This window comes from Salmo salar, unplaced genomic scaffold (assembly GCF_965601325.2).
Source record: "Salmo salar unplaced genomic scaffold, fSalSal1 ptg000257l, whole genome shotgun sequence".
In the NCBI taxonomy this organism is placed as follows: Eukaryota; Metazoa; Chordata; class Actinopteri; order Salmoniformes; family Salmonidae; genus Salmo; species Salmo salar.
In genome coordinates, this window is record NW_027675339.1 from 2,811,144 (window position 1) to 2,835,033 (window position 23,890).

Here is a 23,890-nt window from a genome sequence, read left to right on the forward strand (position 1 = left end):
AGGCTTCTCAACAGTTTTTACCCCCAAGCCATAAGACTCCTGAACAGGTAATCAAATGGCTACCCGGACTATCTGCATTGGGTCCCGCCACCCACCACCCGCCAACCCCTCTTTTACGTTACTGCTACTCTCTGTTCATCATATATGCATAGTCACTTTAACCATATCTACATGTACATACTACCTCAATCAGTCTGACTAACCGGTGTCTGTATGTAGCCTCGCTACTTTTATAGCCTCGCTACTGTATATAGCCTGTCTTTTTACTGTTGTTTTATTTCTTTACTTACCTGTTGCTCACCTAATACCTTTTATGCACTATTGGTTAGAGCCTGTAAGTAAGCATTTCACTGTATTCAGCGCACGTGACAAATCAACTTTGGTGAAAATCTCCTAGAGATGAACGTACTTTGGTGCAAAAAGTGCAAATCAATCCCAGAACAACAGCAAAGGACCTTGTGAAGATGTTGGAGGAAACAGGTACAAAAGTATCTATATCCACAGTAAAACGAGTCCTATATCAACATAAGGCCACTCAGAAAGGAAGGCCGCTCAGCAAGGAAGAAGCCACTGCTCCAAAACCACCATAAAAAAAGCCAGACTACAGTTTGCAACTGCACATGGGGACAAAGATCATACTTTTTGGAGAAATGTCCTCTGATCTGATGAAACAAAAATAGAACTGTTTGGCCATAATGACCATCGTTCTGTTTGGAGGAAAAAGTGGGAGGCTTGCAAGCCGAAGAACACCATCCCAACCGTGAAGCACGGGGGTGGCAGCATCATGTTGTGGGGGTGCTTTGCTGCAGGAGGGACTGGTGCACTTCACAAAATAGATGGCATCATGAGGTAGGAAAATTATGTGGACATATTGAAGCAACATCTCAAGACATCAGTCAGGAAGTTAAAGCTTGGTCTCAAATGGGTCTTCCAAATGGACAATGACCCCAAACATACTTCCAATGTTGTGGCAAAATGGCTTAAGGACAACAAAGTTAATGTATTGGAGTGGCGATCACAAAGCCCTGACCTCAATCCGATAGAAAATCTGTGGGCAGAACTGAAAAAGCGTGTGTGTGCAAGGAGGCCTACAAATCTGACTCAGTTACACCAGCTCTGCCAGGAGGAATGGGCCAAAATTCACCCAACATATTGTGGGAAGCTTGAGGAAGGCTACCCAAAACCTTTGACCCAAGTTAAACAATTTAAAGGCAATGCTACCAAATACTAATTGAGTGTATGCAAACTTCTGACCCACTGGGAATGCGATGAAAGAAATAAAAGCTGAAATAAATCATTCTCTCTACTATTATTCTGGCATTTCACATTCTTAAAATAAAGTGGTGATCCTAACTGACCTAAGACAGGGAACTTTTACTAGAATTAAATGTCAGGAATTGTGAAAAACTGAGTTTAAATGTATTTGGGTAAGGTGTATGTAAACCTCCGACTTCAACGGTATATCTCCCTGACTAACTTCAAGCATCAGCTATCTGAGCAGCTTACCGATCATACACAGCCCATCTGTAAATAGCCCATCCAACTACCTACAAATCAAATCAAATCAAATGTATTTATATAGCCCTTCGTACATCAGCTGAAATCTCAAAGTGCTGTACAGAAACCCAGCCTAAAACCCCAAACAGCAAGCAATGCATGTGAAAGAAGCACGGTGGCTAGGAAAAACTCCCTAGGAAAAACTCCCTAGAATGGCCAAAAACCTAGGAAGAAACCTAGAGAGGAACCAGGATATGAGGGGTGGCCAGTCCTCTTCTGGCTGTGCCGGGTGGATATTATAACAGAACATGGTCAAGATGTTAAAATGTTCATAAATGACCAGCATGGTCAGATAATAATAATCATTGTAGTTGTCGAGGGTGCAACAAGTACGTCCGGTGAACAGGTCAGGGTTCCGTAGCCGCAGGCAGAACAGTTGAAACTGGAGCAGCAGCATGGCCAGGTGGACTGGGGACAGCAAGGAGTCATCATACCAGGTAGTCCTGAGGCATGGTCCTAGGGCTCAGGTCCTCCGAGAGAAAGAAAGAAAGAGAGAAAGAGAGAATTAGAGAGAGCATATTTACATTCACACAGGACACCGGATAAGACAAGAGAATACTCCAGATGTAACAGACTGACCCTAGCCCCCCGACACATAAACTACTGCAGCATAAATACTGGAGGCTGAGACAGGAGGGATCAGAAGACACTGTGGCCCCATCCGATGATACCCCCGGACAGGGCCAAACAGGCAGGATATAACCCCACCCACTTTGCCAAAGCACAGCCCCCACACCACTAGAGGGATGTCTACAACCACCAACTCACCGTCCGAAGACAAGGCCGAGTATAGCCCACAAAGATCTCCGCCATGGCACAACCCAAGGGGGGGGGCGCCAACCCATCCCCATATTGTTTTATTTACTTTTTTTGTTCTTTTGCACACCAGTATTTCTACTTGCACATCATCATCTGCACATCTATCACTCCAGTGTTAATAACACTGGATTTTTTTATTGTGTTATTGACTGTACTTCTGTTTATTCCATGTGTAACTCTGTGTTGTTGTTTGTGTCGAACTGCTTTGCTTTATCTTGGCCAGGTCGCAGTTGTAAATGAGAACTTGTTCTCAACTAGCCTACCTGGTTAAATAAAGGACTTGTTCTCAACTGGCCTACCTGTTTAAATAAAGGACTTGTTCTCAACTGGCCTACCTGGTTAAATAAAGGACTTGTTCTCAACTGGCCTACCTGGTTAAATAAAGGACTTGTTCTCAACTGGCCCACCTGGTTAAATAAAGGACTTGTTCTCAACTGGCCCACCTGGTTAAATAAAGGACTTGTTCTCAACTGGCCTACCTGGTTAAATAAAGGTGAAATAAATGTTTTTGTTTATAAAAAAAAATGTCTGACATCAATGTGTGAGCAACTACAATAATTGAATATGGTCAATTTCAAACATTTGTATATAACATAAACATACTGTTGACATGTAGGCTATGGTGTAATGGAATGGTTTGCCTTGTGTGGTAGGTTTTGTGGGTTTTGACACTCTTATGTAGGTGTTATAACCAGCCATAAAATAACTCAATATATGTCACAACAGGTCCAAATATGTGTCATAACAGTGTTATGACCATATTATAACAGGCTATGACAAGTTATGTCAGCTGTTATGACATATTATGACATGGTTATGACTGTGTCATAATGTTTTATGACGCTGGATGTCAAGTACAGTGTTACCAAAGTGAGTCGTAAACAGCAAATGTGAGTCAACAACAAACAACAACAACCATGACGGTATCACATTTTTTAAATAATACACTCTGATGCGGCATTTATATGCACCTCATTTACTTTCAATAAACCAAATTGACGCACAAATTATAGATGTGCTGTGTCCTGTTCTGATTTCATAATTCATACCCTATGAAATGATTTATCCCTCAGATGGTCTTCTCTGATACTAGTTGGCTGTGGCTGAGCTCCAGATGGGGTCAGGGTTAGGGTTTGGACACGATTCCAATAATGGGTTGGCATGAACAGAGATTTTGCAATCTCTCCGATTTTCGGGAATCAGAACTGAAGCTGTGTCCAGCAAAATTCCCAGCGGTGGGCAGACAGGGGGTGAGTTCTCTCCTCAGCAGATATAAGGCCTTGGTCCTATAACTTCTCACGGAGTACCATCGTCTTTACAGAGGAGACACAGCTCAACATACAAACTGATAAACAGATATTTCCATCAAAATGTGGTATGTTATACTTTTCATATTCTTTCTTCAACAAAACCCTAGTTGCCTGGCAATTGTTGTCATTGCAGTACCAATCCAAATGAATCTCTGAAATGTCTTTGGACAATGGATCTTTGTAAAATGGCAGGGAAACACAGCTACTTAAATCTTTCAAAAAACATTCAAATTGCTTTAGCTAGAGACCTTTTCTAAATATAGGTTAACAAGCAAGCCCAGAGACTTCCTAAGTAAAGGAACCGTTAGTTGTGGTACTAGTGAGTGTTTGGGCGCTGTCTGTCAGTTGGCTCTGTGTGTGTGTACTGTACTTATGTGTTCCTTCTGTCCGCAGGTCATCCCTGGTAGTGCTCCTCGCGGCCTCCTGTGTCTGTCTGGAACAGGACAAAATCAAAATCAAAATCAAAATCAAAACCAAATCAATTGATGAGATGTCAGACAATTCAGGTAGCTATCTGTCTAACTGACACATAACCAACTCCCTGCCTTATGCCAATACGGGCTTACTTTTTCTGATTTAGATTGAAATGTCAACAAAGTGAGAGGGATGAAACGTTTTCAAACAAAAACATGTACATTTTAAAGATCATTGACAACCTTTCTTGTCCCATGTCTATGTTAAGGTGGGTGTTAGTGACACCATTGATGCAGAATATCGCCCAAAAATATTGGACTTACACATTACACGTGTGTTTTCACACGTGCAATTTGTCTATTTCCGAAACATATTATATTTGCTGGCCCATTGTGACTGGTTCGTGTAAGGATATCACTCACATTTCAATTACACTGTCACTCTCATCGGATGTTCTGAAGCCAATCTTCACTATGGATCCCCTTACGCAACTCTGAGCTGAGCAGACACAAGCTGTTCCTATTCAGCCTGTTGGAGAATACAGTAGCTGTGGCCAAAATGAGGATGTCACTATCACTTTCAAGTGAGAACCTTGTTAAGTCTCACGGCTCACAGCTATTATCCCGATTATCTTAAAAATCGATTCAGCAGCGACACACATGAGATGACAGGGATCAAAGAGAAGGCAAGCAGGGAGGAAAGGAAGGAGAGATCCTCAGTCTCAGCTTCCTCCAAGCTGGATGGTAAAATATGTCATTAGGAAAATCTACAGAGCATGAAAGCCTTGAAAAGTAAAATTCCTCAAAATCCACCTCTCATCAAACGTTTCAGGAAAATGTTTGAGAAGAGAAATGACACTAATTCCATCCTCATCTAGGTTTCTGCGTATTGTGACCTCCAAGGTAATTCTGTGAAAGCTAGCCTTGTCTGGCTCAAGTCATGACAACACTTATTTTTTTTAGATAATAGTAGATGATTAATGAATTTACTGAACTTTTGTCAGGTCAAAGCTAAAAGGTTCCAGAAAGCTACTACCAAATGTTATGTGTATTCAAGTGAATAGTGTTGATTTTAGCAAACTCAAACTCAAACTAAAACAAAGGCTGGAATTGTATTGAGGCACATTTCATTTTTCTGCAATAATCTTTTATGGTTGTGTTTGAGTTGCACAGCAGTAAGTGCTAGGTGGTGCTGAGTTGGGGATGTTTTAACCATATAGAGATTGTATAGAAATAATGTTGTTGTGTTTCTTGCCCAGACCTGCGCTTCAGGCGTATGGTTGGGGGCACCCTGGCCCCTCATGTCCCCTGGCAGGCCATGGTCTATCTGAGTAAAAACGTCATGAACGGGGGCTTCGCTGGGGGAGCTCTAATCTCTGACCGCTGGGTCCTGACCGCTGGCAGGAACTTGTTTGTCAGGAAGAGTAGGCAGGACACCCAGGGGAAAGAACCAATCATCCCCAAGGTGTACCTAGGCATCACGCGATACTCCCAAGCCAATGACTCCAAAGAAGTTGCTGTAGAAAAGGTGAGCTAGTATACCCATTACCATCTCTTTCAAACAATATACAGACAATTCAGTATTTACAGCAAGCAGAACTGCACTGGGCTCTCTCACCTACATCATCATTTTCAGTCTTATAGGTAGTTAGAGCACAAATACAGTAGATCGTCAAAAAAAAGGTCCTATGAATTATTCCCTTCCCCTTCTAGGTGGTTCTGCACCCAGGCTTCCAGAGCGTGTCAGACTGGGACAACGACCTGGCTCTGATTCAGCTGAAGGAGCCATTCACCCTGAGCGAGGCTGTGATGCCCATCCCTCTGCCTGAGAGGGGTGAGGACCTGGCTGAGGCAGCCCAGGAGAAAGGCATCATCACAGGCTGGGGTTGGGGGGTCCACTTCACCCCCGCTGAGTCACTGAAACACCTGGTATTGCCTGTGGCATCGCATAGCTTCTGTAAGGCAGAGTACAACCGTGGTGGCAGCACTCCAACCATAGACGACAACATGTTCTGTACTGGAGCCAGCAAGTACCAGGAGAATGTGTGCTTTGGGGATGCAGGCGGTGCCCTGGCAGTCCAGGACCCCAAAGACGGCAGAGTGTATGCTGCAGGGATCCTGTCCTTCGATAAGGCCTGTGCCGTGAGGAAATACGCTGTCTACATGAAGCTCTCTGCCTACATGCCTTGGATCAACAGTGTCCTCAGGGGTGACAGTGAGAAATCAGCCAGTCTCCGCTCCAGTGTAATGTCTGAGATGTTTTCGAGGCAGTTGTAGCCTCCACTCAGCACAGTTTCAGATATGAGAGCCGGGGCTCATAATCTCCATTATGCCTTTGCTAACAAAGTAATTTTCTGACTTGATCTTGTAAAACTCTCTCAAGTTTCGACTTTCATTGAGTGTGTGCCCCCGCCTGATTGAGTGTGTCTTCCGATGTTGATTTCAAAGGATTTTCAATAAATTAATCTCTCCTAAGAAGTTTGGTTTCCGATGTTTCACCTTATAACTTTTATTCACATTTTCTTCAACTCATTTTAGAATGCTGGGAAACATGTTTTAGATCATCTCTACAAGCTGGAACCTTAGAGCATGTTAGAGCCATTAAAACAAGTAGCCTACAGCTAGGACATGAGACGATTTTGAAGTTCATTTAAGTAATGGAATTATTAAGGAAAATTGTTATCTGGCCAAGGAGGATATTGTGTTGAGACCAGCAAGGGTTTTTTAGTAGATTTGTCATGAAAATCATTCAAGAAGGAAATAACTTGTTCTAAAATAGAGCTACATAAACGAGGGTCTAGAATCCCTCCCAGCAGGGGAATGGAGGTCATGTCACTCCTGGTTAGTGACTAATTTAAATACAGAAGACAAAAGGCTTGTCATCACAGCTCAACACTAGTTAATAGCTCTCTTGCTTTGGAGCAGCCTGCTGTACCACAATTTGTTCAGTTTCAACAAGAGATATCTCAGAAATGGTGCCGAAGAGTATGGCTGATGTTTTACAACTTATTTTGTACATAATGTTGCTGCTACTGTCTCTTACGACCGAAAATAACTTCTGGACATCAGAACTGGGATTACTCACCACGGACTGGTAGAAGCTTTTTCCTTTAATCTCTATGTACTAGGGGCTATGTGGGACGCATGCGTCCCACCCCTGGTACACCCTATCAACAACAGGTGAAATATCAAGAGTGCCAAATTTGAAAACAATTAAATGTCATAATTCAAATTTCTCAAAAATACAACTATCTTACACCCTTTGAAAGATAAACATCTCCTTAATCTAACCACGTTGTCCGATTTCAAAAAGGCTTTACGGCGAAAGCATAAAGTTAGATTATGTTAGGAGAGTACATTGACAATAGCTGTGTGTAATGTTTTGTCAATTCAAAGACAGGCATCACCAAAAGCAGAAAACCAGCTAAAATTATGCACTAACCTTTGACAATCTCCATCAGATGACACTCCTAGGACATTATGTTAGACAATACATGCATTTTTAGTTCTATCAAGTTCATATTTATATCCAAAAACAGCGTTTTACTATGGCGTTGATGTTGAGGAAATCGTTTCCCTCCAATAACCGCCAGTCAAATCAGCACGACAAATTAAATAATTACTATTCGAAAACATTGGTAAAATATTATATTGTCATTCAAAGAATTATAGATTTACATCTCTTGAACGCAACCGGATTGCCAGATTTAAAAATAACCTTACTGGGAAATCACACTTTGCAATAATCTGAGCACTGCGCCCATAAAAATACGCTTTGCGATACAGACTAACCGCCATGTTGGAGAGATCTAAAATCGAAAATACTATGTAAATAATCCATTACCTTTGATTCTCTTCATCAGATGTCACTTCCAGGAATCCCAGGTCCATAACAAATGTAGTTTTGTTCGAAAAAGCTAATAATTTATGTCCAAAAAGCTCTGTGTTGTTAGCACATGATCTATGCCAGCCGAACTTCTCATCATGAACGAGGGGAAAAAAAATATTTATGTTCGTTCAAACATGTCAAACGTTGTATAGCATAAATCATTAGTGCCTTTTTCAACCAGAACATGAATAATATTCAAGGCGGACATTTGCATTCTCTTTTCAAACGTTTCGGAACGAGAGTACCCAACATGAACTCGCGCGCCAGAGTCTAATCGGCCACCACCGTTCCAAGGCTCTTGTTCGTTCAGTTCTCACAGTATAAGACTCAAACCACTTTCTAAAGACTGGTGACATCTAGTGGAAGCCATAGGAAGTGCTCAACAATTAATAAGCCCCTGTGTGTTTCAATGGCATAGGCTTAAAGGTAATTCAACACATCAGGTATCCACTTCCTGTCAGAATTTGTCTCAGGGTTTTGACTGCCATATGAGTTCTGTTATCCTTACAGACACCATTCAAACAGTTTTAGAAAATTCAGAGTGTTTTCTATCCAAACCTGAACAATAATATGCATATTCTAGCTTCTGAGTTGGTGTAGGAGGCAGTTAAAAATGGGCACATATTTTTTTCAAAATTCTCAATACTGCCCCCTAGCCCCAAGAGGTTGTTCCTTTTTCCCCCACGCTGTTTGTGGGGTGTTGCCTCTTTGTGTTTTGAGCAGTTAACGTATCTGCATTTTCTTGGTTTTGTGTACGTGTTTATTTCAGTGTGAAGAATAAACATGTGTTCGCTCCCAGCTGCGCTTTGGTCCTCTTCCTCATCACCCGACGACGATCGTTACACAGAGATGTTAAAAATCTGTTTAAAAAATCGTCAAAGAGTAATTATTTTAACCTAAAGCATTTAATAAAGACACTTATAGTACAATATTATGGGGAATAGGAATGAGAGGGCTACGTACACCATTTTAGGAAGGGATCACAGCAGTGATTGAATGAGGGTATGAGGCATGAGTTGAGGTGTTCAGAGGCTTGACCAGTGCAGGACAGGATTTGACTGGGAAGACAATAACACAAAAACACTACACAGTGAGACAAAAGAGCTAAGAATGAGTCATAGATGTGTAATAATGTGATTGTGTTTGTGATTGACTCTACACAAAGTAATGAGAGAAAATTGACAGGGGTTTCCTCACAGTGCTTGGAGAGGAAACATTCAATGTGCCAGTGGATGAGTGGGCCACATGAGACATGGCTTCCAGTTCATGTGAGGAGGTAGTTGACAATGGTAGTGGAGTGGTCATCGCTTGTTAAATCATGGAACAGGAGGGAATTCAGTTGGAAATACAAATAGCAGATACGTTCCCTTGAAGCTGAGCCATCGTAGGTTTGAACAACAAGTTTGTCCATGAAGATTAACACGGAATTCAAATCTCACCCACTTGGCAAATCAAAGTAGCCCAAGAAACTTTTTCTGTATAAAGCCCTGATCATCCACATACAGTACCTGACGATAACTGAGAACGGCAAGCAGACTGGTGGCAACCATAGGTCCCAGAGTGGGGGGGGGGGGCAATTTTTTTGCCCTGGGACCCAGAGTTTATCCTTATCTGTTGACCTAACCAGGAAAACTCTGGACCCTATGAGGTATGACAATGATGAATCAGTTGTAAAAGGTTTTGTAAGGGCTCTGATGGAACCAGTTTTAACTAAATCAGGGCACATGGTTTTAATAGCTCTTAGGGCTCGCGGACCGCTACCGGGACACCTACGACAACATCCGGTGAAATTGCAGAGCACCAAATTCAAAATAGAAATATCGTAATATTAAACATTCATGAAAATACAAGTGTCATACATCATTTAAAAGCTTAGAATCTTGGCAATCGAACTGCGTTGTCAGATTTCAAAAAGGCTTTACGGTGAAAGCATAGCATTCGATTATCTGAGGACAGCACCCCACAATAACATATTTTCCAAACAAGCACAGGCGTCACAGAATCCCAAATAGCGATAAAATAAATCACTTACCTTTGAAGATCTTCCTCTGTTTGCAATCCCGAGGGTCCCAGCTACACAATGAATGGTCGAGTCCTTCTTTATATCCCAAATCAGTCTGTTTAGCAGGCGCCATGACTTCAGAAATCCACTCCTTCAACATGCAGACACCAGCACACCACTGAAGCCATTAAGAACTATATTCAAAAACACACCTGGTAAACTGTTCAATCACCAGGCACACGACTCAACATAGTTCAATGACAGAGACTGTGGACTTAGAATAAAAAATAAAAATTGTGAAAATTAATAAAATAAAGTTGCAGCTGTCTTTGATATGCTCAAAATTAACTAACTGCTATCTTGAAATGTAGAGAAAGTGTTTTAAAATAGGCATCCAATCATTTGAAAATTAGTCGAAAGGCTAAGTGATTCTCTTCCTGAGAAGAAGCTGACAGCCTTCAAACAGAGCAAAAAAAGTGGTCCCAAAAAATATGTCAAAATGAATTTAAAAAATGATACAGCTGTCTTTAATAAGATCAAACTGAACTAACTGCTATCTTGAAATGTTGAAAAAGTGTTTTTAAATAGGCATCCTATCATTTGAAAATTAGTTGAAAGGCTAAGTGATTCTCCTCCTGAGAAGAAGTTGACAGCCTTCAAACATAGTGCAAAAAAAGTGGGCGTGAACATAGAATATTTTTGGGTCCAAAAAAATAATATACAGCTGTCTTTAATAAGATCAAACTGAACTAACTGCTATCTAGAAATGTTGAAAAAGTGTTTTTAAATAGCTCAGTCATATCACTCAATATGAGTCAAAATCTGTCACATCCAGGAGTGCTCATTATGTCAAAAATGAAAAAAATAACAACTCACAGCTGTGTTAATAGACCCAACTCAAACATCTGCTATCTTGAAATGTCCAAAAAAGGTATTTAAATGGGTCTACCAGACATCTTCTGGAGAGAAGAAGGCTCGATCTTTTCTCAAGAAGAACAATCTTCATACCATAAGACAGTTCTTCTTGAGAGAAGATAAGGTCAGGGACTCCTGTCTTACTCTCCGTCATGTTGAAATAGGTTCTCCTGTCTTACTTTCTGTCATGTTGAGATGGGTTTCCCTGTCTTACTTTCTGTCATGTTGAGATGGGTTAGTTCTTCTTGAGAGAACTAACCCAAAATTTGTCTAACTAACCCAAAATTAGTTAGGTGTGTCCATCCAGGGGAACGTCCCTGGTGGTGTGTCCTTCCAGGGGAACGTCCCCGGAGGTGTGTCCTTCCAGGGGAACGTCCCCGGTGGTGTGTCCTTCCAGGGGAACGTCCCCGGTGGTGTGTCCTTCCAGTTGAATCAGTGCCAGTAGCTCTTCTTTAAAGTAATTTCCATGAAAATAACAGACATAAACACACATCTGTGCTACATGGGTGTTGTCAGTTCTCTCATCAATAGCCAGGGGAAAATGCTCAGCCTGACTGAGCCCCTCCAGAACAATCCTATACACGTCATCCGCCAGAGCACAGACACGGCGTCCGGCTGATGTCACAGACAGGGGCACCTGTTTGACAGACGCAATTAGGCTATCCATAGACTTGTCTGTAGCCAATTCCTCCAAAACTGTCACCATGCATTTTTTAAACAGCTCTGCGTCTGTGAAGGGCATGTTGTGTTTGGTTAGAACCCAGGATGCTTTTAGGAAAGCACTTGTGACCTTCTGTTGTTGGATCAGGCCATGAAGGAGGATTCTACTGCCGTGTTTGTAGCTTGTAGTTAATGCTTCAGTGATTCTGCTTCAGGCCTCTGTCTGGGGCGGGAAGGCTACTTTGAAAGTACCATGTTTAGATTCATAATGCCGTCTGAGATTGAATTCTTTGCAAACAAGACACACTCTGGCTTGGCATTGGAGAAATATGGTAAGATGAATGGATCTCTCTGTCCGTTCTTCCCTGAAACTTTGATTTTCATTATCCACCTTTCTTTTGTTACTTTTTGAGAGCGACATGTTCTCTTGCTATCAAGCTCATTGTTCTGAATGAATGTTGACATTAATAAAGTAGTGTAGACTACAGTAGGCTACGTAGACCTGTTTTTCCCCACCAATCAACGCACAGAGAAATAAACAAAAAGTTATAATTGAATAGAGATATTGGTGATTTTATGATTTTATCAGATCTAAATTATTTTATTGTCACTGAATGTACTATGTACTAATCAAATGTGTTAAACATGTTGTTAAATTTGTAGTGTAGGCCTATTAATTGTGCTAATATTATACGCTAATTATGTTCTGGCCCGCCCACTTTAACTCAGAAAAAAATTCTCCCGATGTCACGTCCTGACCATAGAAAGCTGTTATTTTCTATGGGAGAGTAGGTCAGGGCGTGACAGGGGGGTTTTCTAGTTTAGTTTTTCTATGTTGTTTTCTAGTTTTGTATTTCTATGTTGGGTTTTGTTTGGGATGATCTCCAATTAGAGGCAGCTGGTCATCGTTGACTCTAATTGGAGATCATACTTAAGTAGGTGTTTTTCCCACCTGGGTTTGTGGGAGATTGTTTTTGAGTAGTGTATGTTTCACCTCTGCATCACGGTTTGTTGTTTTTTTGTTCTTTAGTTTATGTGTATGTATTGCATAGTTTCACAGTTCAATAAAATATGTGGAACGATAATCACTCTGCACTTTGGTCCGCTCCTCTCTATGACAACCGTGACACCCGAAGCCAAATCTAGTTGACAAACCCTGTTTTATAGTATGTCATGGCCTTTTCTGGCCAACTGCTGTTATGTTTATGATATACTATGGTGTTGTGTCACTAGACTTTGACCAGATATTATTGCATCCAAAGATCAACTGTACCTAGAACATAGATACAGAGACACTTGTCATCAGGAAGCTGCTCTCTCAGCACAACGGAAAATATCTCAATAACTTGACATGTTCTGGTTGTGAATTCAGGCTACAAGGTAAGAATCTTCCCAGGGATTATTGGAAAGTGTGTAGAGAAATTAAATGTATGGTGTTATTTTAGTATAGTGACTGACAGTAAAACACTCAGATCTAACAGTCCATTTCACCTAGGACAGTTATGTGACAGTTCAATCATACAAAATGGCGCTAACTGGGCGTAGGCAAGTCAAATTCAAAAACATATTGTTCATATATTCGTATATTGTGGTTATTTTACAATTTGTATATTTTTATGTATAAGTTGTAAATCGTCTTTTCAAAATATCGTAAAATTTGTTTTCTAAACTACAATGAGCTCCTCTTTCCTGTGTAATTTGGTATGAAACCACTGAACATACTTTTCTTAACATTGTTATTATGAACTGAATTCAGTAACAGCATAATAATATCATACCTGTTGAACAAAGCAACACACTAGAATGAGAGAAATTATTAAAAGAGAAAGTGACTTATTAATATTATGTTATTATTATTATTATTACTATTAGTTCCACTACATGGAGAAAAGGTGAAAAATATCAGTCACGACTACATGTTCATGTGATGCATTAAATCACCTGACTGTTGGGATGTATCTGTTAGTAAATGTTTTATTGCTAAGAGATAATTAATAAAATACAACAATTGACATTCAATAATTAGTTGTCACTGTGTTAATCACAACCAACATGCTGGATCTCTGTTTAGTTGTCACTGTGTTAACCACAACCAACATGCTGGATCTCTGTTTAGTTGTCACTGTGTTAACCAACATGCTGGATCTCTGTTTAGTTGTTACTGTGTTAACCACAACCAACATGCTGGATCTCTGTTTAGTTGTCACTGTGTTAACCACAACCATCATGCTGGATCTCTGTTTAGGACGTCACTGTGTTAACCACAACCAACATGCTGGATCTCTGTTTAGTTGTTACTGTGTTAACCACAACCAACATGCTGGATCTCTGTTTAGTTGTCACTGTGTCAACCACAACCAACATGCTGGATCTCTGTTTACAGGGGTCAGTGCTCTAAAATGAGTCTCTCTGGGGAGAGAGAGGAGGGGGGCCCTGCCTCTAAAATGAGTCTCTCTGGGGAGAGAGAGGAGGGGGGTCCTGCCTCTAAAATGAGTCTCTCTGGGGAGAGAGAGGAGGGGGGCCCTGCCTCTAAAATGCATCTATCTGAGGGACATGACAACAAAGCTAAGAGGTGAGATGACAATGGACTTTGTTTCTTAAACATTATTTCCAACATTTGTTATTTTTAATCGGAAATGATTTCTTACGGGTACCTTCATGTGTCTGTAAAATATTGTTGTTGTAAGATTTTAATTCATAGATTTTTGTGTATTAATTTTTGTTTTGCAAAACGCTATATAGCTGGAATGAAATGTTTGTATCCTGTATATTTCACTGTGATATGTGGTTGTCTCACCAGCACACACACACACGCACACACACACACACACACACACACACACACACACACACACACACACACACACACACACACACATCTTTACCAGTATACACACACATATCTATAGAATTTTAGCATGACACAATCATTTAGTCTACTCTTAATTATTGCCTAATATGTTGGCAGGCATAACTTTATTGTTCTTACTAATTCTGATCGTTGTTACAAGCTGAATTTGGACAATATATCCGTTATATCAACCCACTTCACTCCTGTTTAAACCAAAAAGGGTTCTATCTTTCTTAATATACGGAACCACTAAAGTTCTACATAGAACCCTTTATAGGAGGTTAGCCTGTCTGAGTATACAGTATATATATAATATATATAGAACCCTTTATAGGAGGTTAGCCTGTCTGAGTATACAGTATATATAGAATATATATAGAACCCTTTATAGGAGGTTAGGAAGTGTCTGAGTATACAGTATATATATAATATATATAGAACCCTTTATAGGAGGTTAGGAAGTGTCTGAGTATACAGTATATATATAATATATATAGAACCCTTTATAGGAGGTTAGGAAGTGTCTGAGTATACAGTATATATATAATATATATAGAACCCTTTATAGGAGGTTAGGAAGTGTCTGAGTATACAGTATATATATAATATATATAGAACCCTTTATAGGAGGTTAGGAAGTGTCTGAGTATACAGTATATTTAATATATATATATAGAACCCTTTATAGGAGGTTAGGAAGTGTCTGAGTATACAGTATATATATAATATATATATAACCCTTTATAGGAGGTTAGCCTGTCTGAGTATACAGTATATATAATATATATATATAGAACCCTTTATAGGAGGTTAGGAAGTGTCTGAGTTTTCAGTATATATAGAATATATATAGAACCCTTTATAGGAGGTTAGGAAGTGTCTGAGTATACAGTATATATATAATATATATAGAACCCTTTACAGGAGGTTAGCCTGTCTGAGTATACAGTATATATATAATATATATAGAACCCTTTATAGGTTAGCCTGTCTGAGTATACAGTATATGTATATATATAATATATATAGAACCCTTTACAGGAGGTTAGCCTGTCTGAGTATACAGTATATATATAATATATATAGAACCCTTTACAGGAGGTTAGCCTGTCTGAGTATACAGTATATATATAATATATATAGAACCCTTTATAGGAGGTTAGCCTGTCTGAGTATACAGTATATATAGAATATATATAGAACCCTTTATAGGAGGTTAGGAAGTGTCTGGGTATACAGTATATATATAATATATATAGAACCCTTTATAGGAGGTTAGGAAGTGTCTGAGTATACAGTATATATAATATATATAGAACCCTTTATAGGAGGTTAGGAAGTGTCTGAGTATACAGTATATATAATATATATATAGAACCCTTTATAGGAGGTTAGCCTGTCTGAGTATACAGTATATATAATATATATAGAACCCTTTATAGGAGGTTAGGAAGTGTCTGGGTATACAGTATATATAGAATATATATAGAACCCTTTATAGGAGGTTAGCCTGTCTGAGTATACAGTATATTTAATATATATATATAGAACCCTTTATAGGAGGTTAGCCTGTCTGAGTATACAGTATATATATAATATATATAGAACCCTTTACAGGAGGTTAGCCTGTCTGAGTATACAGTATATATAGAACCCTTTATAGGAGGTTAGGAAGTGTCTGAGTATACAGTATATATAATATATATATAGAACCCTTTATAGGAGGTTAGGAAGTGTCTGAGTATACAGTATATATAGAACCCTTTATAGGAGGTTAGGGAGTGTCTGAGTATACAGTATATATATAATATATATAGAACCCTTTATAGGAGGTTAGGAAGTGTCTGGGTATACAGTATATATAGAATATATATACAACCCTTTATAGGAGGTTAGCCTGTCTGAGTATACAGTATATATAGAATATATATAGAACCCTTTATAGGTTAGGAAGTGTCTGAGTATACAGTATATATATAATATATATAGAACCCTTTATAGGAGGTTAGGAAGTGTCTGAGTATACAGTACATTTAATATATATATATAGAACCCTTTATAGGAGGTTAGGAAGTGTCTGAGTATACAGTATATATATAATATATATATATAACCCTTTATAGGAGGTTAGGAAGTGTCTGGGTATACAGTATATATAATATATATAGAACCCTTTATAGGAGGTTAGGAAGTGTCTGAGTATACAGTATATTTAATATATATATATAGAACCCTTTATAGGAGGTTAGCCTGTCTGAGTATACAGTATATATATAGAACCCTTTATAGGAGGTTAGGAAGTGTCTGAGTATACAGTATATATATAATATATATAGAACCCTTTATAGGGGGTTAGCCTGTCTGAGTATACAGTATATATAATATATATAGAACCCTTTATAGGAGGTTAGGAAGTGTCTGAGTATACAGTACATATAGAATATATATAGAACCCTTTATAGGGGGTTAGGAAGTGTCTGAGTATACAGTATATATATAATATATATAGAACCCTTTATAGGAGGTTAGGAAGTGTCTGAGTATACAGTATATATAATATATATAGAACCCTTTATAGGAGGTTAGGAAGTGTCTGAGTATACAGTATATATATAATATATATAGAACCCTTTATAAGGCTCTTTGATCAGAACTCTAGAGGTTCTTCTTCACTGAATTGATCTTCATTATATCCAAACACACTGGTGGTCAGGGAGGCTTCTCTTTGTTTGAACGATGGCCCACGTCAACTCTGGCTGACTTTTTTACAATATGATATAATACAATACAATACAATACAATACCTTGCAATACAATACCTTGCAATACAATACCTTGCAATACAATACCTTGCAATACAATACCTTGCAATACAATACATTGTAATACAATACATTGTAATACAATAAATAAATCACTTAGGAAGACAGACAACAACTGACTTTTTTTCAATACTATACATTACTATACAATACTATACATTACTACACAATACTATACATTACTATACAACACTATACATTACTACACAATACTATACATTACTATACAATACTACACAATACTATACAATACATTACTATACAATACTATACAATACATTACTATACATTACTATACAATACTATACATTACTATACAATACATTACAATATATTACAATACATTGCAATACCCCCCCATATACCTATAAGAGTAAATTGTCTTCATTGTCAGCACTTCTAAAATCAATCTCAAAATATTGTTTTAAAAAATGAATAATTCAGTTTTTCATAATAATAATAAAAAATGAATATTACTAATGTAACCCACTGTAAAGACTGGGTTTAGTTTATTGTGTGGCACTGCTCATGTCCGCGTTCTGGAACTGTCCCCGTCCCCGTACAGAACTGTCCGCGTCCGGTGCGGCGCCAAGCATATTGTCACGGTTACGCGCAGAGTGGCTGAGGTGATCTTGGAGAATAACGATGGAGTTCGCTACAGTGTTGAGACGTCGAAGTTTATTGTTGAATTTGCTTTTTGCTTTACGGTCAGGGACAGTATGAGTGTCGCCAGATCCTTTTCACTCTCTGTCCTTGTTTCATTTTGTGGTTCACCGGATTCATCATCATCCTCGAGACGAAGTACAGAACAACCTGCTACCTAGCCAAGCTAGTCGGTACAGCTAGGTAAGCTAGCTAGCTACTCTACCAGCAGCATCCTAGTTATCCTAGCTAGTCGGTACAGCTAGCTAGCTACTCTACCAGCAGCATCTTAGTTATCCTAGCTAGTCGGTACAGCTCGGTAAGCTAGCTAGCTACTCTACCAGCAGCATCCTAGTTATCCTAGCTAGTCGGTACAGCTCGGTAAGCTAGCTAGCTACTCTACCAGCAGCATCCTAGTTATCCTAGCTAGTCGGTACAGCTAGGTAAGCTAGCTAGCTACTCTACCAGCAGCATCCTAGTTATCCTAGCTAGTCGGTACAGCTAGGTAAGCTAGCTAGCTACTCTACCAGCAGCATCCTAGTTATCCTAGCTAGTCGGTACAGCTAGGTAAGCTAGCTAGCTACTCTACCAGCAGCATCCTAGTTATCCTAGCTAGTCGGTACAGCTAGGTAAGCTAGCTAGCTACTCTACCATCAGCATCCTAGTTATCCTAGCTAGTCGGTACAGCTAGGTAAGCTAGCTAGCTACTCTACCAGCAGTATTTTAGTTATCCTAGCTAGTCGGTACAGCTAGGTAAGCTAGCTAGCTACCAGCAGCATCTTAGTTATCCTAGCTAACACTACATCATCACCGGCTGCCTGTACTTCTTGTGGACCGTTGGAGCTCCCCAGTTATTTCTTCCACCTGTTAAATCCCGTGGAGGGCTTCTCCCTCTCTCGTTGATGGATGCTGTAATGCGTTGCGTGCTGGTGGCAGGGAAGTCAGGCGCAGGAGAATGAACTTGGTAAAAATGGAGCTGTTTAATAAACATCAAAACCTCAGAAAACCAAAGTATACAAAATAACAAATAGAGGGTGCAAAACCCGTCGCACACCAGAATAACAATAAACACCTACATACAACAAACAATCTCCGACAAGGACATGAGGGGAAACAGAGGGTTAAATACACAACATGTAATTGATGGGATTGGAACCAGGTGTGTAGGAAGACAAGACAAAACCAATGGAAAATGAAAAGTGGATCAATGATGGCTAGAAGGTCGGTAGTGTCGATCGCCGAACACCGCCCGAACAAGGAGAGGGACCGACTTCGGCAGAAGTTACCTCTGTCCGATTCTCCTCTCTTCACTAGATGGACTGTAACTTTAGTGTTTAACCCCTCTGTGTCCAAGGACCGAACTTTTGAATATTATTTTCGGGCGCCTCAAGTAGGCTGGACACATGACATTTTTAACAATGTTTTTTTTCTGATGAAAACTAGTTCATTGCATCCTCCATGGAGCTCAGTTTCATAATATTACGTTATGTTATGAAGTAATCGCTAAAAAACAGACCTTATTTTAGGTCATTTTTGTCACAATTGTCTTCGTCTTCTGACGATAATGCGAAATCGTCATCAGAAAATGTGGACCAAAACGCAGCAGGTACGTGAATGCTCATCTTGATTTTTAATTAATCTCAAAAATGAACATACAAAATAACAAAACACAAAAAACGAACACTCGACAAATAAACAGTCTGGTAAGGCACAAGGCTATACACAGAACAATCACCCACAAATCACACATACAAACACACCCTAATATATGGGACTCTCAATCAAAGGCAGATAGACAACACCTGCCTTCAACTGAGAGTCCCAACCCCAATCAACCAAACATAGAAACACACAACCTAGACTAACCATAGAATTAACTAAACATAAACCAAAACCCGGAATTACTAAATCAAACACCCTTTACACAAACACACCACCCCGAACCACATAAAACAAATACCCCCTGCCACGCCCTGACCGAACTACAAAACAATTAACCTTATATACTGGCCAGGACGTGACAGTACCCCCCCCTTAAAGGTGCTACCCCAGAAGCACCTTAACAAAAAATAACCCCAAGCAACACCAAAAAAAAATTCCCCTTTTCTAAAGGGAGGGAAGGGAGGGTGGCTGCCGTCAACGACGGCACTGTGCTACACCCCCCCTCCCCAACCCACCTATTTCTGGAGGTGGCTCTGGCTCCGGCCGTTCCAGGCTGTCGGGCCACTCTGGCATCGCCGAGGGGCAGTCGGACCAGTCTGGCATCGCCGGGGGGCAGTCGGGGCAGTCTGGCAATTCGGGACAGTCTGGGCAGTCTGGCCACTCGGGACATTCTGGGCAGTCTGGCCACTCGGGACAGTCGGGGCAGTCTGGCCACTCGGGACAGTCGGGGCAGTCTGGCCACTCGGGACAGTCGGGGCAGTCTGGCCACTCGGGACAGTCGGGGCAGTCTGGCCACTCGGGACAGTCGGGGCAGTCTGGCCACTCGGGACAGTCGGGGCAGTCTGGCCACTCGGGACAGTCGGGGCAGTCTGGCCACTCCGGCAGTTCAGGGCAGTCTGGCCACTCCGGCAGTTCAGGGCAGTCTGGCCACTCCGGCAGTTCAGGGCAGTCTGGCCACTCCGGCAGTTCAGGGCAGTCTGGCCACTCCGGCAGTTCAGGGCAGTCTGGCCACTCCGGCAGTTCAGGGCAGTCTGGCCACTCCGGCAGTTCAGGGCAGTCTGGCCACTCCGGCAGTTCAGCGCAGTCTGGCCACTCCGGCAGTTCAGCGCAGTCTGGCCACTCCGGCAGTTCAGCGCAGTCTGGCCACTCCGGCAGTTCAGCGCAGTCTGGCCACTCCGGCAGTTCAGCGCAGTCTGGCCACTCCGGCAGTTCAGCGCAGTCTGGCCACTCCGGCAGTTCAGCGCAGTCTGACCTCTCTGGCGACTGTTGACTGGCGGGCAGCTCTGACGACTGTTGACTGGCGGGCAGCTCTGACGACTGTTGACTGGCGGGCAGCTCTGACGACTGTTGACTGGCGGGCAGCTCTGACGACTGTTGACTGGCGGGCAGCTCTGACGATGACTGTTGACTGGCGGGCAGCTCTGACGATGACTGTTGACTGGCGGGCAGCTCTGACGATGACTGTTGACTGGCGGGCAGCTCTGACGATGACTGTTGACTGGCGGGCAGCTCTGACGATGACTGTTGACTGGCGGGCAGCTCTGACGATGACTGTTGACTGGCGGGCAGCTCTGACGATGACTGTTGACTGGCGGGCAGATCTGATGAAGACTGTTGACTGGCGAGGCTGGGTTGACGCACTTGTAGCCTGGTGCGTGGTGCTGGTACTGGGCTTACCAGATTATGTACACGCACCTCCAGGCTAGTGCGGGGAGCGGGAACAGGACGAGTCGGACTGGGTTGACGCACTTCCGGGTCCGCACGAGAGACAGGAGCTGGAAACCCAGGGCTATGGAGGCGCACAGCCGGTCTAGATCTTACCTCCTGCACAACCCGCCTTGGCTGGATGGAACTAGTAGCCCTGTACGAGCGGGGTGCTCGTACAGGGCAGACTGGGCTGTGCAGGGGCCTGATGGTAGCCGTGCGTAGAGCGGGAGTTGGGTAGCCTGGTCCTCGGAGGCGTACCGGCGACCAGATGCGCTGCGCAGGCATCCTCCTACCAGGCTGGATGCCCGCTCTAGCACGGCACCTGCGAGGGGCTGGAATAACGCGCACCGGACTGTGCGTGCGTATGGGTGAGATAGTGCGCTCCTCAGCGAAACATAGCGCTCTCCACCCCATACGCTCCTCCATATAACCACGAGTAGCTGGCTTCCGGCTCTTCTTACGCCTAGCCAAACTACCCGTGTGCCCCCCCCCAAAATTTTCTTGGGGGTGCCTCTCGTGCTTCTCCTTCAGCGCGTACTTGGCCTCGTACCACCGCCTCTCTGCCTTGGCTGCCTCAATTTCCCACTGCGGGCGTCGATAATCCCCAGCCTGATGCCAGGGTCCGGCCCCGTCCAGAACTTCCTCCCAAGTCCACTTCTCCCGCCAGTCCAACTCGAACTCCGTCTGCTCCTTCCTCTGCTGCTTGGTCCTTTGGTGGTGGGTGATTCTGTCACAATTGTCTTCGTCTTCTGACGATAATGCGAAATCGTCATCAGAAAATGTGGACCAAAACGCAGCAGGTACGTGAATGCTCATCTTGATTTTTAATTAATCTCAAAAATGAACATACAAAATAACAAAACACAAAAAACGAACACTCGACAAATAAACAGTCTGGTAAGGCAAAAGGCTGGCTATACACAGAACAATCACCCACAAATCACACATACAAACACACCCTAATATATGGGACTCTCAATCAAAGGCAGATAGACAACACCTGCCTTCAACTGAGAGTCCCAACCCCAATCAACCAAACATAGAAACACACAACCTAGACTAACCATAGAATTAACTAAACATAAACCAAAACCCGGAATTACTAAATCAAACACCCTTTACACAAACACACCACCCCGAACCACATAAAACAAATACCCCCTGCCACGCCCTGACCAAACTACAAAACAATTAACCTTATATACTGGCCAGGACGTGACAATTTTTCAGCTTTTCTAGTTGAATTGAGCACCGTGACGCCAACTCACCTTCTGAACATTCTATTCCCAGCTCATTGTTCTGCGTTAAAATGGCAGCTTCTCTATTGTTATCAATGAGACCTGTCGGCAATAACCGTGAACGCCGACCTCGGGTAAATTACTATTAACCTTGTAGGCTGACCTCAATTATTATTATTATTATTATTATTATCAGGTAACTTATTATTATTAACAGGGTTCTGGCTACTTTATGAGTGCTATCCCTGTTCGCTTGGGTACATATTGTGGTGGCCCACAGTCCTAAACGTTAACCATTTTCTGGTCATGGTTAACCATATTTGTTTTCAGAAAAAGGTATACCACCTAAACAAAACGCATGTCCCTGTCCTCTTTGTCAGATGTGGCCGATTTAAACATCCAGAATACATTTTTTAATTAAGAAATAACACTTTTTTTGATGACTTGTTGTTTCTAAATGGCTGCTGGGTAATTTGATATGCATTGTACTAAATAGCATTTTGATTATTTTGTTATTCAAAACCTGTCTAAGCATTTTGCTGTTTTTGTTTTGTTATTTTATTATATATATTATTGCAAGGCAGAACACTTGATAAACAAGCCACATTCGTTTTATTTTTTCAATGTGGTTTGAACTGGGGCGGCAGGTAGCCTAGTGTTTAGAGTGTTGGACTAGTAACCAAAAGGTTGCAAGATTGAATCCCCGAGCTGATGAGGTAAAAATCTGTCATTCTGCCCCTGAACAAAGCAGCTAACCCACTGTTCCTAGGCTGTCATTGAAAATAAGTATTTGTTCTTAACTAACTTGCCTAGTTATATAAAGGTAAAATATATATTTTTTAAACTGGGTGACCTAGTAACCTCTATGTGAAAGTCCAGCAAATGAGGTTTGAGATCTAAGGAATTAAGAAGAATAATACACTTTATTTCTCAACTGCCTCACCAATGTCTTGTCGTGTCTTTGGCTATGCCGGATTAAGTGATATGACAGGCTAACTTATAAAATGATTTCTCTGTAATTAATATTACCTGATTAAGCTAATCATGTAAATGTAATTAACTAGAAAGTCGGGGCACCACGGAAGAACGTTTATAGAGCTGTTATCTTCCGAATAAACTCTTAAAATACTTAGTAATATTTTACATCGATAGCAGTCAATATTAACCCTTACCTTATTTTCAGTCGCATAATGAAAGTTGTAAATTCTTGGCTATCTTCACGAACCCTGGCTATCAAGTTGAATCAGCAATACAACATTGGGTTTAATTATTTATTTACTAAATACCTAAACTAATCACACAGAATTACAAATACACAGAATACAAATGATGTCATACAGAAAACATCCCTGGTGGACGGAACCTGTATGAAAGCTGGTTACACAAAGGAAAGGGGGTTGGGC

General features: G+C 41.3%; 2 protein-coding genes across 2 annotated transcripts in view; both read left to right on the forward strand.

The window, feature by feature from the left end:
- Positions 1-3,614: 3,614 nt before the first annotated feature.
- On the forward strand, positions 3,615-6,577 carry LOC106598822 (haptoglobin). Its single transcript, XM_014189827.3, has 4 exons — positions 3,615-3,751; positions 4,080-4,192; positions 5,359-5,627; positions 5,813-6,577. The coding sequence occupies exons 1-4, from the start codon at positions 3,747-3,749 to the stop codon at positions 6,374-6,376; spliced, it is 951 nt and encodes a 316-aa protein (XP_014045302.2). The 5' UTR covers positions 3,615-3,746; the 3' UTR covers positions 6,377-6,577.
- Positions 6,578-12,723: 6,146 nt separating this feature from the next.
- LOC123733406 (NLR family CARD domain-containing protein 3-like) overlaps positions 12,724-23,890 on the forward strand; it is a 121,283-nt gene continuing 110,116 nt past the window's right edge. The window contains exon 1 of the mRNA XM_082971331.1: positions 12,724-12,945. The gene's annotated coding sequence lies outside the window, so the exon portion shown is untranslated. The remainder of the gene's footprint in view (positions 12,946-23,890) is intronic.

Coding starts and splice junctions, on each gene's coding strand:
- LOC106598822 (XM_014189827.3), top strand. Junction 4,193..5,358: donor TGAGATGTCAGACAATTCAG/GTAGCTATCTGT, acceptor TTTCTTGCCCAG/ACCTGCGCTTCAGGCGTATG. Junction 5,628..5,812: donor AAGAAGTTGCTGTAGAAAAG/GTGAGCTAGTAT, acceptor TTCCCCTTCTAG/GTGGTTCTGCACCCAGGCTT.